The sequence below is a fragment of the Orcinus orca genome, chromosome 11 (assembly GCF_937001465.1).
Source record: "Orcinus orca chromosome 11, mOrcOrc1.1, whole genome shotgun sequence".
Lineage (NCBI taxonomy): Eukaryota > Metazoa > Chordata > Mammalia > Artiodactyla > Delphinidae > Orcinus > Orcinus orca.
The window spans coordinates 6311925-6331057 of NC_064569.1; the positions used below are offsets into that span (position 1 = coordinate 6311925).

A 19133-nucleotide genomic window follows, 5' to 3' on the forward strand; every position below is an offset into this window, starting at 1 on the left:
ATACATTTATCTATGGATGGACATTTAGGTTGTTTCCATGTCTTGGCTATTGTAAATAGTGCTGCAGTGAACATAGGGTGCATGTATCTTTTCGAATTAGTGTTTTCATGTTCTTTGGATATGTAACCAGAAGTGAAATTGCTGCATCATGTGGCAGTTCTATTTTTAATCTTTTGAGAATGTGCCATACTCTTTTCCATACTGGGTGCACAAATTTACATTTCCACCAAGACTGCACAAGGTTCCCTTTCTCCACATCATCATCAACACTTGTTATTTGTTGTCCTTTGGATAATAGCCATTGTGACAGGTATAACATGATATCTGATTGTGGTTTTGATTTGCATTCCCCTGATGTTTAGTGATGTTGAGCATCTTTTCATGTGCCCGTTGGCCATCTGTATGTCTTCTTTGGGAAGTTTAGTTTAAAAGATAGTTTGCTATAGACTATTTGCGCCTCTCCAAATTCATATGTTAAATCCTAAAGTCCAATGCAGTTTTATTTGGAGTCGAGGCTGTTGGGGGTGATTAAGTCATGAGGATGGGGCCCTCATGAATGGAATTAGTGCCCTTATAAGAAGAGGCAGGACCTCTCTGGTGACGCAGTGGTTAAGAATCCGCCTCCCAGGCTCCCCTGGTGGTGCAGTGGTTGTGAGTCCACCTGCCAATGCAGACGACATGGGTTCGTGCCCCGGTCTGGGAAGATCCCACATGCCACGGAGCAGCTAGGCCCGTGAGCCATGGCCACTGAGCCTGCGCGTCCGGAGCCTGTGCTCCGCAGCAGGAGAGGCCACAACAATGAGAGGCCTGTGTATCACTAGAAAAAAAAAAAAAAAGAATCCGCCTCCCAATGCAGGGGACATGGGTTCGAGCCCTGGTCTGGGAAGATCCCACATGCCGCGGAGCAACTAAGCCCATGCGCCACAACTACTGAGCCCACGTGCTGCAAGTACTGAAGCCCGCGTGTCGCAACTACTGAAGCCCGTGTGCCTAGAGTCTCTGTTCTGCAACAAAGGGAAGCCACTGCAATGAGCCGCCCGTGCACCACAACGAAGAGTAGCCCCCGCTCGCCGCAACCAGAGGAAGCCTGCGCACAGCAACGAAGACCCAAGAGGAGTCCCAGGCTCTCTCTCTAGACAGCCAAAAATAGATAAATAAAATAAATAAATTTATTTTTTAAAAAAAGAAGAAGAGGCCCCAGAGTTCCCGTCTCCCTTCAACCATGTGAGATTCTAGTGAGAAGATAACCCTCTACGAACCAGGAACTGAGTCCAAACCAGATGCCAAGTCTGCTGGTGCCTTGATCTTGGACTTCTACCCTGTCCACAGTGCTTTGTTACAGCCGCCTTAATGGACTAAGACAAAGTTATTTACAAATCCAAACCAAAAACGCCTCTTCCCATCTAGATGAACAATTGCAGTGTAGCAGTTTGCATGCACCCCTCACATCCATGCCACCCTCAGCAGAATGTGTCCTGCAGGGACAGGAAACTCGTCCCCCGTAAAGACTCTTCCTCCTGCTCACCCTGATGCACTACAAGCGCCTTCTTGTGATGTGGGGCCATGGATTTCAACCTGTTACTATTATGTTCAGACTTTTTTTTGTTTTCTTAGCCACACTGGGCAGCTTGCGGGATCTTAGTTCCCCAAGCAGGGACCAAACCCGGGCCCCCTGCAGTGGAAACACGAAGTCCTAACCACTGGACCACCAGGGAAATCCCTATGCTCAAAAAAAAAATTTTTTTAATAAATTTATTTATTTATTTTTGGCTGTGTTGGGTCTTCGTTGCGGTGCGCAGGCTTCTCATCGCAGTGGTTTCTCTTGTTGTGTGGGCTTCAGTAGTTATGGCACTCAGACTCAGTAGTTGTGGCTCACGGGCTCTAGAGCTCAGACTCCATAGTTGCGGTGCACGGGCTTAGTTGCTCCGTGGCATCTTCCTGGACGAGGGCTCGAACCTGTGTCCCCTGCACTGGCAGGTGGATTCTTAACCACTGTGCCACTGGGGAAGTCCTCCCTATGCTCAAACTTTTTAAAGCCTCCTTTCTACAAGCCTGGGGAAGTCGTCCCACACTCTACTTTCCCCCTCTTCAATCAAATTATAGCCCTGGCTCCCCAAGACAGATAACCCTTAAGAGATCAGAAAACTCATTTCAGCTAGAAATTATATTCTCTTCCAGAGCTGGGGAGGGACCCTTAGAATGGGGAGCTGGTGTGGTCCTCCTGCCTCTCAGGGCCCCGTGCCCAGGGCTGTGAGACAGGCCTGCAGTGATGCCCTCTCGTTCCCTCTGTCCTCTGCTGGCAGGATGGTGCTGTAAGGGGCGGGCAAAGGCTCTGGGTCCCACCTTCAGGCCATGCCTATAGGGATACAAGGACAGTGGCCAATGGGCAGCTGCAGCGGTGTCTGCACTTGCCAGGCTTGCGGCGGTGGCGCAGCTGGGACGAGAAGGGCATGTACCAGCTTACTCCCAGAGCAGGGCTGTGGCCACACTCACTTCTGGCTGGCCAGCAAGAACGTGCCCAGAGCTCTCCAGCCAGAGGCCAGCAAGAGGAGTCCCAGGCTCTCTCTCTAGACTCTGTCCGTCAGGCTCCCCCAGAGCGACGCCAGACTCCGAAGGCACGTGCAGGCCAGGTGGCCAAGGCAGGTACCTTCCTGTCGTGAGAAGATAGGCCCTCTGCTCTTACCTGTGGGCTCTCTTGGGGCCTTTATGGATCGAAGACGCCACTTTTGAAATAGAATCAGCTGTGACCAGGAAGGAGAAAGGATAAAAGTGATGAAAAATTCTGGCCCTGAAATTAAGAAAATGGATCAAAAAGACCTTTGAGCTTAGCAAAATGATTGAGAATTTGGGCTTTGCGGTCAGACTGTTGTGGGTCCAGGTTGTAACTCAGGCACCTCTTTGCCGTGTGATCTCAAGACAAGCTCCTGAACTTCTGTGCCTGAAACTTCTCATCTCGAAAACAAGTTAATATTACCTACCTGGTGGGTCTGTTGAGAAAATTAAATGATTCAAGTGAAGTGCTTCGGGTGAGGCAGGGGACACAGCAGACAGTGGAGGGCTTGCTGTTTAATCATTGAGACTAAAATGAAGAGGGGATCGTGGCAGAGGAATAGGGCAGGGGGTATCTCCCACCACTCAGGGTCACGCGAGCAAGTGGTAACAGGTTCCACAGATGGAATGAGAGCTAGCTGGTCTGTGTGGCTAAAGTGTATCAGCAAGAGTGTGTGTGTGTGTGTGTGTGTGTGTGTGTGTGTGTGTGCGCGCACGCGCACACGATCACCAGGCATCTTAGTTAGGCATACACAATGGAAAACACAATGGTATTCTGGAATTTAAAGCAAAACAGCCCCAAAACAATCCCCCACATCAGATGATTTTGGTTAAGATCAGAATGGCTACTTTCAGCAGAAAATGCATTTATGGGCTGGCTGACGTCTGCTACACGTCTGGCCAGCAGGCAGTGGAAACTTGAAACTTCTTGTTTGGAAGGAGGTTACCTTGGGCAGAGGGCTCCCTCCCAATCCCTCAGCCCCAAGTGACTTAACACTGGCACCTTGTATTAGCTGAAACTTTTCTCCTCTTAGGCAGAATAAGGGCTCTGGTTTTCTTTTTTTCTTTTTTTTCTTTTTTGGCCACGCCTCGAGACATGCAGGATCTTAGTTCCCCGACCAGGGATGGAACCTGAGCCCCCTGCATTGGAAGCGCAGAGTCCTAACCACTGGACCGCCAGGGAAGTCCCACTCAGGGCTCTGGTTTTTAAATGATGCTGGCTCAGTCCTCAGGAGGGAGGATTTCTCAAGTCTTGAACTTGTTCAGACCAGGTCACTGCCTAATTTCCATAAAGGTGTGCTGAGAAGAAGTTTACAAGGTCTTTCATCCTCTGCCACACCCCAGAGAGGGGACCCAGCTACCTCCCTTCCACCAGGGATGAGACAGGCAGTCAAGTAACTAACCTCTGCCTGGCACATGCTGTGCATGTGACAGAGGGAGAGAACTGTCAGCTGAGTCACTGCATACCTGCTGTGTGACCATGGGCAAGTTACTTTACCTCTCTGAGCCTGTTTCGTCATCTCAAGCTGGGATGATCGGAACTACCTCGAAGAGTATAAGGCAGTCCCACCAGCATCCTCAGATTCAGAAGGGGCAGCAGGGCCTGACAGGAGGACTCTAGTCTCCCAATATTCCTCTTCTCCCTGGGAGATCTCTCACTATGTGCTTCCAGGGAATGTTCCCCTGTTAGCAAGCTGAACACAGTTGCCCAAAAGAGACCAGCAGAGCAAGATGGTGGTACCCACAGGCTGTAGCTGTTAGCCACCACCCCGCGTCCTCCCAGGAGGTCCACAGACAGGCTGAGCCTGTGCTCAGGAACCTGGGGAAAGTTAATTCTTTAGACTTATCCTACAATTTGTATTATTATTATTTTTTAATGTTGAATTATCTAGGCGCTGGGGTAGGTACCACAATCTTCTCAGTGTTTAGGGCACTAAATAGCGGAAGTCCGCCTGCCTGAGGTCCTGGCTTGGGAGAAGGGGGGGTGATGGTTGGATTTTGTTTTTGTTGCTGTTGAGACCTCCCCCCCTCAAGGTGCTGCATTGTGTAAAAGAGTAACACAGAGCAGCAGGGGGCGTTATGACCCAGGGGGATTATTGGGGGAAGGAGGGGTTGAATTGTTGGAAATGTAGATTCCTGGGGGGAGGCGGCCAGTTGGTGACTCTCCTTAGGGTCAAGTTATTATCATGGTACCTGCTCATAGCAAGAGCTCAGCTGTCAGCTTCTGCAACTGTTGTTTAGTTAGTATTACGTAAGGAGCTGCCCCTCCTTAGAATTTTTCAGAGGCTGAAGTTGTCCTAAGCACTCATATTCGTCCCCATCTTATTGCTTCAGCTCCGCGAAGCCGCATCACTGAGGGCATTGCTCAAAGCTGAAATTTTACCACTAGGCTTCCTCTCTTTCAGAAGGCGAAACAGACGACTTATCTTTTCATCTGTCTACAAAACGCCCATTTCAGAGATTCCCCTGGTTTGGGAAAGGTGAGGGAGGGAGCGACCAGTTTGGGGCTTTGCTTGGAGTGGCCCATAAGCGTACCCAGTTGACAGGGACCTCTCTTGTGGAATCTGCCCAAGAGGGGCGGCCTCGGCACCTCTCCTTCAACACTCACCTTCTGCTTCCCAAAAGGGCTGGATTCCTCTTATGGAGAACTTTTTGACACCTTGAAGCCAGGTCCCAGAGGGGACAGAGCCAAAGGCACCATTGCTTCTGTGTGGACACCTTGGGAAGCAAAGAAAGGAAGATAGAAGTGGCCCTGAAGGGTTCATTTCCCCTGGGACCCTCTGAGGGTGGGCTTGAGGCCACCACCTGTCCCATGCTCACCAGAGGGAGGGGGGGAGAGAGAACGGACCCAAAGGATGAGTCCGTGGTCGTTCCCTCCCTTGGCCCCGGCCTTGGCTGGCATTGATGCCCTAAACTGGACTCATCTAGCCACCAGGCAGGATAAGGTTTAGGTCAGAGCATCCTGCCAAATTCACGGTGTCCAGACCAGACTCTTGTCCCCCACAGAAAATTTCTTGGGGGTTCCCATTCTTCCAGTTCACCAGCTGGCAGGGAGGGAGCACAGTGTTGGGAAGAGTGCGGCTCTGAGCTGCTGGCTGCATGGATCTGGTTCAGAGTCGGCTCTGCCTCTTGCTGGCTGTGTCTTTTTGAGCGAGTTGCTTAACCTCTCTGTTTCACCTATAAAATAAGTGTGACGAGCGGATTACATGAGATAATATACTTAAATCATCTCCTGCGATGGAGGACACGAGTGAGTGCTCATGAAAAGTGACTGCTACTGTGATTATATTATTTATTTTCCTTTCCGTAGCCTCTGGAGGAGTTACTAATGGCCAAAAGCCTGGCACAGTCAAATCAACAGTAACTCTAGATAAACCTACAAGGTTATTGACCATCAGCCTCTGCATGTGTTCTTTTTTTTTTTTTTTTAATTTTGTTTTCCTAGAATTTGGGGTGATTTGAGGAAGAGTCCACTTCCATACACAACGGCAGCCTGTCCTGGGGAGAACGTAGGCTGCAGAAATTGGGGAAGTTTTTGCCAAGAGTGCCCTGCTGCAGGGGCTGCCCGAGTCATTTTGGCGTCTGGGGGAGGAGGGTTCACCAGGTGAGTCTGTGGCTGGAGGCATGTGGAGAAGCCAAATGCAGGTTCCGACTTGAGCATTTACTGTGACTTCCCCACTCAGTGGGTTCAAGAGGGCGTTGTCTAGCCAGTATCTGTCTTTCTTACCTCTTGCTTCCTTCCTGCTTAACGTGTCCTGTATCCTCCCCCTTATCTGTCACCATTCAGCAGCCAAGGTGGTCCTCAGCCCCAGTCCCCCTCCCTGGCTTTCCAGTGCCAGCAGGAGCCCTGCGCCCAGGGGAGGCTCACATCCCCACTCCGTAGCTTCGTGCCCTTTGGCACTGGCGTTTCAAAAGCTGGTCTCTGGGTTCAGAACCCCCAGAAAGAGCTTTTCCATTCCTCCAATTGTTCAGTGTTTAAATGAAAGCCTTAGAGCAGTGGTTCTGAAACCTGAGTGGCAGCAGAATCATCTGGGGGTGCTTGTTAAAACATAGATTGCTGGGACTTCCCTGGCAGTCCAGTGGTTAGGACTCCATGCTTCCACTGCAGTGGGCTCGGGTTTGATCCCTGGTCGGAGAACTAGGATCCCACATGCCACGCAGCGCGGCCAAAAAAAACAACAACAACAACAACACAGATCACTGGGTCTCATCTCACTTGGGTTTCTAATCGAATAAGTCCAGGACGGGGACAACAAGTTTGCACGTCTGACAAGTTCCCAGCTGATGCTGCTGCCACTACAGCTGGTCTGGGGACCACGTGTTGAGAACCACTGGCCTGGAAAAAAATCTCCCAGTGGCCTTTGAGGATACAGGCTTCTGTAGATGTGCAGCTCAGAAGAAGCCCCAAGGGGATGAGATGGCCCCCAAAATGATCATACTCACGGGGAAGGTGGGGGACAGTTGTTCTTCAGGGCTGTGATCTCTGGGGCTTTTCTGTTCATCTCTAATAAATCTAACGTTAGTAATATGCCCTGGTTGGCATCTTTCAGTTCTGCCATGAACGAACAGTTTACTTTTTTTTTTTAATATTTATTTAATTTTATGTATTTATTTATTTGGTTGCAGCAGGTGGGCTCCTTAACTGTGGGTCGCAAGGTCCTTAGTTGCGGTTTGCCGGCTCCTTAATTGCAGCACGTGGGCTCCTTAGTTGTGGCAGGCAGCTCCTTAGTTGCTGCAGGCAGCCTCCTTAGTTGTGGCATGCATGGGGGATCTAGTTCCCTGACCATGGATCGAACCCCCCCTTGGCCCCCTGCATTGGGAGCGCGGAGTCTTAACCACTGCGCCACCAGGGAAGTCCTACCAGTTTACTTGTGATCCTTAAGGAAAGCAAGCCATGGCAGTTTTTTTTCTGATCAGCGTGGAGTTAGGTTTTAGCTGTTGTTATCCTGTGCGACGGGCCTGGAGAGGGCAGGACTCCAAGACCTCTGCTCCTGCCCAAGTGCTTCATCCTTCCAGAGACAGCAGCTCGGGGAGGAGGGTGCCGGGAGAGGGTGAGAGAGGCGTTGGGGAGCCAGCTCCAGTTTGCTCTTGCCAGCAGTGCCCGGCCCAGGCTCCTGACGGTGAATCAGCCCATCAGGCTTGGCACTCTGTGCTGAGCCAGGATTGCCATGGAGATGGGTGAGGCTGGAGCCCACAGGTCTAGGTGGCCCGACTTGTTTCTAAAGGCCATGTGAACACAGAGGCCCTTATCTGCACTCTCGAGGCTGCATCAGGCGTGAGTGGTGAGGCCGCTTACATCCTCAGGGTTCAGCCGCTGTGACTGCCTGGGTGGCCAGGGGCAGCTAAGCTGAGGTCTCCCAAGCCCAGTATGTTAACAAAAAAATCCAGGGCTGATACGGATCTTACCGAAGGAAGGAAGTAAAGAGGTCAAATCCCCTCCCTCTCTGTGATCTGCTCCTTCAATAACTGCTTCCTGCAGCGTGAATTTGCTCACGGAAGCAGCCTGGGATCCCGGGAAGGACAGAGGCCTCCACTCTCGGCCAGCCGTGTCCCTTACCCTCCCCGCCCCACTTCTCTCCCCCCATCCCGGCTGGTCCTAGCGGAGCTCTGGAGGCATCTCCCCCAGCACACCGCGCTCACACAGACCCACAGAAGACAGACCCCCACTGTCCTCAGTCGCCCTGTGCCCACCCAGCCGCCTCCTCAGATCAGAGGAGGACACACAGCTGAGGCCGCCAAGAGCCGTGAATATCCCCACTTTTGTCTTCGTGTCGTTCGCAAGGTTTATTATTATCGTTGTCATCATTATATTCCCCACAGAATCTGGCTGTCTCTAGCACTCACGGTCGTCAGAGTGTTTTACACGTTTAATCTTCCCCTTCAACCTCCTGGGTCAAAGGCAGGAAAGTATCAACCTCTTTTTTTACAAGTGGGAACTCTGAGGTTCAGAGAAGCTACAGAAAGTGCTTAGTATCACACAGCTCCTAGGCGGCAGCGCTGGAATTAGCCCCAGAGGCCACGCCACTGTCCACACGTGCAGCTACTCTCAGCAGAGATGTGCGTTCTCCTGGGAGCGCTCGCGTGCCCCGGGATGGAGTGGCAGCGGATGCGTGTTTAGAACTCTGCCAGGTGATTCTCACATCACCCCGTGGCTGGCTCCGGTGTGCAGGGCCCCCTGCTTCTTGCCCACTGTTCTGTCACGCCACCTGTCCCTTACTAAAATGTCTGCTGCATCCCTTTGACCAAAGTCACCAAATAGCCAAGGCTTCACAGAAGGACAATGGGACATAGGAAAGAAAGCACTGCCTTCTCCCCCGAGCCCCTCCTGTAACCACCGCCCACCTCTAGCCGCTTCCAAAGTGGCAGATGGGACCACTGCAGTCAGCCTCAAAGGAAACTGCATGTGGACATGATCTGCCCTGCACTTCCTGGGCCAAGACAACTGGATGGAGAAAGTGTCCATGAGTATTTCGTCCTTTTAAAAAATGTGTGACCCGTCAGGTCCTATTACAGAAGACAGAGGGGACCGAGAGGAAAGAGGCCCAAGCCAAGACCACCCAATGTGTTTGCCTTGGGAGGATTTTTCTTTGCAGTGGGGTTTCCCCCACATGGTTCCTTCCACCTGAGGGATGGGATGCAAGGTGACACATACGCGCACACAGACAGAGAGACAGACACACACACACACACACACACACACACACACACACACTGAAACCTCTGCAGTCAGCCGGTTGCCCTTTTCCTCTGTGTCACCTCGTTACCTCCCACCTTTCTGCACGCTTGCTTCAGGCGTTTCGGCTGGTACGGCCGCCACTCCTCGGGCTCCAGCTGGAATTGGCTTTGCAAACTCGGCAGGGGGTCCAGAGAATTCAGGTGCCCCTAAGCAACACTGCACTTAGGATTTGTTTTCAATTCACCCCTTGGAATTGGAGGCCTTTCCTTTAACCCCGGGTGTGTGTTGTAGTGTAAGATTTCTAGGCCTGTCCCTATGGGTCTGTTGTGACTCACTGAAATCCTCATCTCTGCGTGGGAGGGAGCCTTGGGCGTGTTGTGCTTTCAGCCAGGGGAGAGGAGAGGACAGGACAGGAAGCTGGGCCCGCCCAGGGTGGGGCTGGGCTTTCACGCCTCCTGAAGCTGGCATCCCGCCCCAGGTGACTGGATTACCTGTGTGATCCTCAAGGCTTGGAGGGTCTATCCAAGTACTCACAATGTGGAATCCATACCCTCCAGGTTTTCTGAATGGTTTCAGAGTGTCTGTGAACTCTAGAGGTTGTATGGAAAATTATAGCAATGCTTTTCAGACTTTTTCTGAGACTTTCACCCAATTCTGAAACATCTGTCATCCAGAAAAACTTCAAAATCATAAATTCACAGATATTCTAGAGTGATGAATTCAACACCTACCACCAGACATCTAAAACGTCACATAAATATATATATTTTTTAATATTTACTTATTTGGCTTCGTGGGGTCTTAGTTGTGGCACACGGGATCTTCGCTGCGGCATGGGGATCTTTACTTGCGGCATGTGGGACCTAGTGCCCTACCAGGGATGGAACCCAGGCCCCCGGGCATTGGAAGCACAGAGTCTTAGCCACTGGACCACCAGGGGAGTCTGGTCACATATATTTTAGAGTGAAAGAATTAAACACCCGTCACCACTTGAATATTGCTATTAAAAGTATAATGATATCCAAAGCTATGTAGGTTAAAGGTTTACTTTATTTAATTATATCTAGTCATCTTTAATAAAGTATTATTAAATAAAAAATGAATGCATTAAAAAAAAGGATTGGAGTGTCTAACTGGACTTCGGTGGGCGGTGAGCACAGCAGGGCATGGACTTTTTATAAACCCTCATTTTCCAAAAGACTTGATGTGGACATGCCCCTAAATCTCACTGTGACATTCATCACATACCCTCATGACTCTTTCTCAGTATTTATTCTGGGCAAGTAGTTGTTCTTTGTAGTTTCTGACCCTTGTTGGGAGATGTTGGAAGATGGGTCTGGATGACAAGCCGGTGGGAAAGAAGGCTTGTCCAAGGTGAGAGGACCCAGGAGAGGAAATTCTGATGGGCTTCAGAGCTTCTCTTTCATTGAAGTCATCCTTCACTTATTGAATAATGATTTACTAATGACTATTTGGTCCCAAGTATGGATGGGGTGCAGGGGAGCTACTGAAATGACCGAGAACTCATCCTGCCCTCCAGGAGAGTGTAAACAGGAAGGGAGGGAGCGAGGATGCTGGCGAGGACCAGTGCGGAGCGGGGAGGAAGCTGAGGACGTCTTGGTGGGGAAGCAGCTGGCCTAGGTGGTCGGGACAGCCTTCCAGGAGGAGGGGCTCCCTTCAGCTGAGGCGGGATTTACGAGACTTATTTGGGAAACTTTGAGGGATTCCATCTAAGGAGCAGGGGAGAAGGAAGCAGGGTTCAATGTTGTTACTGCTTAGAGGTCCAGAAGTACAAGGATGGAGTAGAAGCCTTAACACTCGGTGACAGCCCAAGCCGTCTGAGCCTTTCAGAGGAATGGCCACTGTGCTACATGAAGGGCAGGGGGCCCCACAGGGACTCCTTACTGAGTGAGGACTTGGAGGAGGTTTAGCTACAGGCTCGGGGTTTAAAGTGCAGAGCAGCCAGGAGGAGCAGTGCAGCTGGAGGAGGAGACGGTTTGTTTTCTGGGTTTTTTTAGGATAGACAGACCTGCCCATGTGTGTTGGCAGAAGTCAGTCAGAAAGAGAAAAACAAATATCGTATATTCACGCATATATGTGGAGCCGAGAAAAATGATACAGATGAACCGGTTTGCAGGGCAGCAATAGAGACACAGATGTAGAGAACAAACGTATGGACACCAAGGGGGGGAAAGTGGCGGGGTGGTGGGATGAATTGGGAGATTGGGATTGACATATATACACTAATATGTATAAAATAGATAACTAATAAGAACCTGCTGTATAAAAAATAAATTAAATTAAATTTTTTTAAAAAAGTGAAACAGTAGCCGAGACAGACAACAGAGGCAGGAAAGAGGTGGATTAATGGAGCAGGTTCTTTTTTTTTTTTTTTTTTTTTGCGGTACGCAGGCCTCTCACTGTTGTGGCCTCTCCCGTTGCGGAGCACAGTCTCCAGACGCGCAGCGGCTCACGGGCCCAGCTGCTCCGCGGCATGTGGGATCGTCCCAGACCGGGGCACGTACCCGTGTCCCCTGCATCGGCAGGCGGACTCTCAACCACTGCGCCACCAGGGAAGCCCAATGGAGCAGGTTCTTGAAGGACACAGGAAGCTTTGAAGGAGAGGCCCCACCATACACACGCACACACACTACACACATACACGCACACACTCAGAGTTTTAGAACAGCTTTAGAGGTACAGAAAAGTTGCAGAGATACTACAGAGAGTCCCCTTGTACTCCTCCCCGTCTCCCTTCTTGTTCACAGCTTATATTCCCAGGGCACATTTGTCACAGGTCAGAAACCAGCATTGGTACGTTCCTCTTAACTGAGCTAGACTTACTCGGATTTCACTTGGTTTTCCAGCCCAGTCCCCTTTCTGTTCCAGGATCCCACCCACAATACCACATAATGAGTGTCCTGTCTCCGCCGTCACCTCTGGCCTGTGACAGTTTCTGTCCTCATTTTTCATGATCCTGACAGTTTTGAGACATTCTGGTCAAGTATTTTGTAGAATGTCCGCAGGTTAGGTTTTGTCTCGTGTTTTTCTCCTGGCCCATCTTCTAAGAAGAAACTGAGCGTGTGTGAGGAAATAAATCTCCAATAAAACGATGGGGAAAACTGTCCTTTTTCCCTGAGATATCACATGGGTGAGACCTTTCCTGGCCTGAAGGCGGAATGCGTCCCTTTGGCTTTTGTTGGAAGGCGGTAACCAGGCCGACTGGGCAGAGCCTGGGGCTGGGAGTGGAGGGACTGTACCTTCTGCTTCTGTCCCCACCAGACCGGTTGGTGGTGGTGGGCAGGTCGCTGCCCTCTTTCCGGGACCCCCTGAGCAGGGAATTGTCTGAGCACCCTCGGCCTGCGCACTCTAGTCCTGCCATGATGGGTAAGAGGCGGGCTGCAGCCGTGGCCCCTGTGTGGCTGACATTCCTGCCACGTACTGTTCATTAACCCTGGAGGGAACGGTCAGCTTCTTGGTCCCGCAGACCCCTATTTCCTTATTCTATGGAGCCCCTCAGTAACTTGCTGACACCCTTTTGAATGGAAGTCTAGTTGATTTACGGTGTTGTGTTAGTTTCTGGTGTACAGCGAAGTGGTTCAGTTATACATATATAGATATTCTTTTTCATATTCTTTTCCATCATGGTTTATTACAGGATATTGAATATAGTTCCCTGTTCTATACAGTAGGACCTTGTCGTTTATCTATTTTATATATAGTAGTTTGTATCTACTAGTTCCAAACTGCTAATTTATCCCTCCCCCATCCCCTTTCCCCTTTGGTTTTCTATGTCTGTGTGTCTGTTTGTGTTTCGTAAATAAGTTCATTTGTGTCCTATTTTAGATTCCACATATAAGTGATATCATATGGTATTTGTCTTTCTCTTTCTTACTTCACTTAGTATGAGCATCTCTGGGTTCATCCATGTTGGTGCAAATGGCATTATTTCGTTCTTTTTTATGGCTGAGAAATATTCCTCTGTGTACATGTACCACGTCTTCTTTATCCATTCCTCTGTCGATGGACACGTGGGTTGCTTCCTATTCACTATTGTGAATAGTGCTGCTGTGAACATTGCAGTGGCACCCTTTTTAAAGGTTGAAGCTCTTTTTGGTGGTTCTGGTCATTCCTGTTTGGTTTCTCCTAGGACTCAAGTAGCTGGGGACGAGAGCCAGGTGCGGGGCTGGGGGACCCCTTTGTGCACACCGAAAAGTGTGCCCTCCTGGGAAGTGCTCTGAGCTCCCCGGATAGCACGGCCTGCACACCCGGGAAGGCCACTGTGAAGTGGTGTCGTGGCCCTGTGACCTCCAGCCAACTGAAGCGGTTTCTCCAATAGCGTTACAGAAAACGGGGCAGCTGCTGGCAGCGTCCCTTCAGGCCAGTTAACTCAGTAATTCAAACAAAACGGGCAGCAGTGCTCATTTCTCTGTGATTTTGGTGAACCGAGCCTCCCAGTCCCGCCCCTGTCCTCCCTTCCTCCTGGGTTTTCTTGAACCTTCCTCCCACTCATGGTGAGTTTTTAGGCATAAGAAACTGAGATCTATTACTGCTTTTTCCACTTCTTTTTTTTTTTTTTTTTTTTTTTTGGCCGCACCACGTGGCATGTGGGTTCCCCAACCAGGGATCGAACCTGCGCCCCCTGCAGTGGTAGCGCAGAGTCTTAACCACTGGACCGCCAGGGAAGTCCCATGCTTTTTCCACTTCTGCAGAGCCAGCCACTTTTCCTTCCTCCTGATGTTAGGTCTGGGATGGTGTCCAGATGTGGCAGGACCCTGGACTCCTCTCCTGTATCTGGCCTTGTCCTTGGCCAGGGTGACCTTCTGGGACACTGTCCTCCACACAGTGTTCTTCTTGCCACCTGTGCGTGTGGGCCAGGTCAAAGGTAAACGACTGGCTCAGGATCCTCAAGACTAAAACTGGAAGTTTCGTTTGGGTGCTGTTACCTGTGCATGGGATCACTCCCAAAGAGACCCAGCTCCTGACCTGACAAGCTTCTGGGCAGAGTGGAGCTGTCATCATCTTTTGTAGTTTCGTTCTTTCGGATGGGATTGTTTTTGTTCCTTTTGTGGTGACTCGTTTAAGAATTTTTCCAGCAGAGTAAGGGGTGGATGAGTAACTTTATCCACAGGGAGAATGACTGGAGGATAAGCCTTGGATACATGCAGGCAGCCTAGAGCAGAAAGGACGTGCGTGAAAGGACATGGCTTTCTCAGGCCCAGGTGCTCTCAGCGACAGCCCCGCCAAGATAAGGGCGAGAGGGGAGACTGAGGCCAGGGCTTGTGGCTCAGTGCTAACCACAGTCTAGGACTACCTGCAAGTGCATGTGAAGCTCCAGCCTCCAGGCTTTTCAGGCTAATGCTTTCACATTCCCAAAGAGGCCAATGGCCTCCGTCTTCCATTCTCCAGGAATCTGATTGGGCCTGCTTGTGTTGGGGGTGGAGAAGGGGGAACTGCTACCTCCTTTCTTATAACTCTCCAAGACCCCAGGGGAGCTAGACCAGGGTCTTGGGTCTTAGTCCCCAGTGCACCGAGAGTTCCCAGCTGGGCCCTTGTTCTAAGAGGTCCTGAGAGTCAGGAGAACCCAGACTGAACCAGAGCATCCGAGCTCACCACGCCTGTTCGCCAGATGGGAGAACTGAAGCGATAGAACTCTAAGGAATTCCAGACCCTCACTGTGGACACCTCTACGGGAGTAGACGAGGGTTTTGGGTTTTTTTTGGCCCCGCCAGGCAGCATGTGGGATCTTAGTTCCCCGACCAGGATTGAACCTGGGCCCTCCCTGCAGTGGAAGCACAGAGTCCTAACCACTGGACCGCCAGGGAATTCCCTGTAGACAAGGTTTTAACTCTACTGCAGTGTGAAGTCTTGGGTCGCCCCTCTCACTGTTGCTGTCTCCACTCTCCACCCAGCACGTCCAAACCCGCTGCAAAGTCATGGGAAAAGGAGAGAAGCAGAGACAGAGAAGAGGCCTGTCTATGCTGCAGGCTGTCCTGGCCCTTGGGGCAAAGAACCCAGCTCCCTGAGGAGGAGGGTTCTGACACAGGGTGCCTCTGTTGAGGAGGGTGGGCCAGCGAAACCTGGGGCTGGGCACTGGCCCTGAGCCCACACACCCTCCTCCAGCCGGCCACCACCCACAGCCTGTGAGTCACCCCAGCAAGCCCTGGTACAGGCCAGCAGCAGTGGGGAGGGGAGCTCAGCTGGCCTGGCGGGGCCTGGCAGGGGGCCTCCTCCCTGGCATCAAGTTCAGCAGTGCCTGACGGGCCGGGATTGATGCCTCAGTCTTTCCTTACTGGGAGAGTCTGCCCTTTAGGGTCCAGTATCTCAACTTGCCCACCTATGAAATGGGTTTTTCACTAAATTGTAGGATCGGACAATCCTCTGGAGATTTCTTGTCTAATGTTTACAAGGATCACCCGTAAGTAAATGTCCACCTGAGCCTGGAGTCGGGTGGGTCAGATTGTTAGGCTTCCCCGTGTGAAGAGAGAGGCGCCAGCTGTGGGTAGGTTTCACTGAGCAGCACGGTTTAGTCCGGGATCACAGCTGCCCTCACAGCCCAGGGAGGTACCTACGCGTTGGGCGATGTTTTTTCTTTTCTTTTATTGTCTGGTATATATACAGAGGAGTGCAGAAAACACAAACAGTGTGAAGGATAATTATGAAGTGAATATCCGGGCCACTACCACCCAAGTCAAAGCTAGAATATCGCCAGTGCCCTAGACCCGCCCCCCCCCACCCCCGCGCTGTTCCCTCCTCAGAAACCCCGCCCTCCCTACAGGCCACCACTCACTCGACTTTATGATCATCACTTCCTTCTTTTTCTGTTATGATATACATGCCCTCCTAAACAAGAGTTTCTAACTGTATGGAATTGTATTGTACGTGTCCGGTGCTTTTTGCTTCTTCTGATTAACATCGTGAGATGCACTCGTAGTATTGCACAAACTGTGGCGGGTTCATTTTCACGGCTGTATAATATTCTGTTGTCCACGAGGTATCCATCCCCGTACTGCTGGTAGATAATTGTTTATTCCCAACTGGCTGGTATTTTTAGCAAATGGCTCGATCCCCTGCTCCCACCCCCACCTGGCTGCTGCTACTTCCAGATGCCCGGTGAGGGGCAGAGGCCAAGGGCAGCTCACCTGAGCTAGGGCACCGCGCTCTTCCTGACAGCCGGGCTCACGCCGATGTCCCGTGTGTCTTGCAGCTTGCTGGGATCGCGGTCCTTGCCATCGGACTATGGCTCCGATTCGACTCGCAGACCAAGAGCATCTTCGAGCAAGAGAATAATAATAACTCCAGCTTCTACACAGGTGAGTGGGGGACCTTGCTGTTCCCTCCAGCTGTGGAGAGTCCACGTTGATCCAAGGACTTGGGCTGGGGAGGACTTTTGCTCCAGCTGCATTGCCAGTCGGGTCCTTTTCCAGCTGGGCTTTTGTGTAGTTGTGCCCACGCATTTGCATTTAACTGATGTGGTGTCTTTTTCCAAGCTGACCGAGCCTGGCATTGGGACCATTCTCTGATGTGAAGTTAGCTCCGCCAAAGCCGCTGCCACCCTGGAGGGTTTCAGAACCTCTGTTCTTGTCTCTGAACTTCTCTCTGAATTTTATGTCTAAGAAGCCTGGTTCATTTCTTTAATTTAAAAAACTTTGTCCTGGGGACCCACAGAGCCAGGGGAAGGAGAGGGAGCATCTCCCCCACGGTTCAGATAGGGGCTCAGAGACCCAGAGGACCTGCCTCCTGGATAACATTCAGATTAATACGAGAGACTAGAAGAGACACCAGCCCCTCAGACCCCTGCGCTGGGACACAGGCCATGCATGTTAAGTCTTATCTGTTTTCTAAAGTGATTTTGTTTTAGGGCAAAGGCTTCCAGTTTGAAGATAAATAGATTTAGCAGGTTTCTTTCTGCACACGGCATCTTCTTCTAGCATCGTTCTGTCCCTTTCACCAGCATATTGCCGTGTAAGCATCTCTAACAGGAGTGGGGGGGCCGGGGCCTGTCTGAGGCAGTTCCCTGGTTTCTGAGTCAGCTCACAGATCCTCTCGGCTCTCCCCTCGCCTGGTTGGGGGATAGGAACCACTTCATTTGCAAGAAACAAAAGCGGCCCCCTATTTTTAGGAGGATGCTGTCATGTCATCAGGCTCAAAGTGTAAGTTTGGTCATTTCCTTTCCACCCACCAAAGAAGTTATTTTTAAAAAAAGACGGAGCAAACAGTCTGAAGAGCGTTATCACCCAGACCTTCAGGAAGAACGTGGTGGCCAGTGGTGCATGACCCCCTCCCGCCTCCCAGGGCCAGCCTCCAGCTGGTGTCCCCGCAGGCGCCTGGGTCTGGGGATGGTTTCCCTGCCTTCGTCTCTTTTTGGTGGTGCTGTTAGTTGGGGTTTTTTAGGGAGTGTCTCCCAATTGTCAGAAAGAAAGTAAGGGAAAGAAAAGCACAGCATACATTTTTTAAAAACTACACACACACGCCCTTCCCTGGTGGCGCAGTGGTTAAGAATCCACATGCCAATGCAGGGGACGCGGGTTCGAGCCCTGGTTTGGGAAGATCCCACATGCTACGGAGCAACTAAGCCCGTGAGCCACAACTACTGAGCCACATGCCACAACTAGCCCGCGCGCCTAGACCCTGTGCTCCGCAACAAGAGAAGCCACCGCAATGAGAAGCCCGCGCACCGCAACGAAGAGTAGCCCCCGCCGCAACTAGAGAAAGTAGCCCCCGCCGCAACTAGAGAAAGCCTGTGCGCAGCAATGAAGACCCAATGCAGCCAAAAATAAATAAATAAAGTTAAAAAAAAAAAAGTACATTGAAAACTACACACACAGGGTTTTTAGGGAGCAGGTTTCCATGGGGCCCTGACTTGTTTTAGCTACAGCATTCTTTTGTGAGGTTTTTGGCAGCCTCGGCAGGCCTGGAATGCCACTCTGTGAGCTGGGGCAGTGGGACTGCAGGGTAGGGTCAGGGGCTGAGGACAGGCCTTGAGCTCTCCACGTCACGTCACAACAGGGAGCTGGGGACCCTCCGCAGGGAGAGCAGATCTGGGAGCAGGCGTGTGCAAGCAGGTGGCATTGTCCTAGAGCGAGTCCCCGGCCTCCCCATGCTCTGCGGGTGCCTGACTCCATACCTCTGGTCGCTTCCAACGACCAGTTTCTGTTTTGTTATCTAGGACTCTGGCTCATTCTGTGTATTTTTTTTTTTATTGGAGTATAGTTGATTTACAATGTTGTGTTAGTTTCAGGTGTACAGCAAAGTGAGTCAGTTATACATATATCCACTCTTTTTTATTTTTTATTTTTTTGGCCTTGTGGCTTATGGGCTCTTAGTTCCCCGACCAGGGATTGAACCTGGGCCCTCGGCAGTGAAAGCATAGAGTACCAACCACTGGCTGGACCGCCAGGGAAGTCCCTCCCTAGGCCTTTTGACTTTGCCTCAATTGTGGTTGGGGGAGACAGGCCCCCGGCACCAGCAGCCCATCAGGTGACAGGTAGGAAAGTCAGGCAGGTGGCAGGAGAGTGACAAGCATACAGCCAGAGGGGCCAGGCCTGCCTCCAGGAATCTCCCAGGACTCAGGTCCCCTGGTCATTGCGGCGTCCTTCTGATGGCCTGTGGTCCTACCTGAGGTGGCCAGGAGCTGGTCCAAAGGCACATCCCAAAGAGACACAGCAAAACCCCTACTGAGGGACAAGTGGCCACTGCCCCCTGAGCTCTCATAGACAGATACAAACCCTCTGCACTGGACCCCCTTCCTGGGAAAGGGCTCGGCTTTGAAGACTTCATTCTGCTGGCAGAAGCCCAGGGCTTGGAGGGTGATGCAAGTGACATCACATAGAACACAGTCAGCGACTGACCACTTGGGCCTGGCTGGGCCCCACGCTTCGCTGAGTGCTTTGGGCAACTGAATAAT

The 19133-nt window shown here is 51.2% G+C and overlaps 1 protein-coding gene across 1 annotated transcript in view; it reads left to right on the forward strand.

The window, feature by feature from the left end:
• CD9 (CD9 molecule) overlaps positions 1-19133 on the forward strand; it is a 35485-nt gene that overhangs the window by 7737 nt on the left and 8615 nt on the right. Inside the window, exon 2 of the mRNA XM_004279026.4 lies at positions 16434-16539. Coding sequence (XP_004279074.1) covers positions 16434-16539 — 106 coding nt within the window. The remainder of the gene's footprint in view (positions 1-16433; positions 16540-19133) is intronic.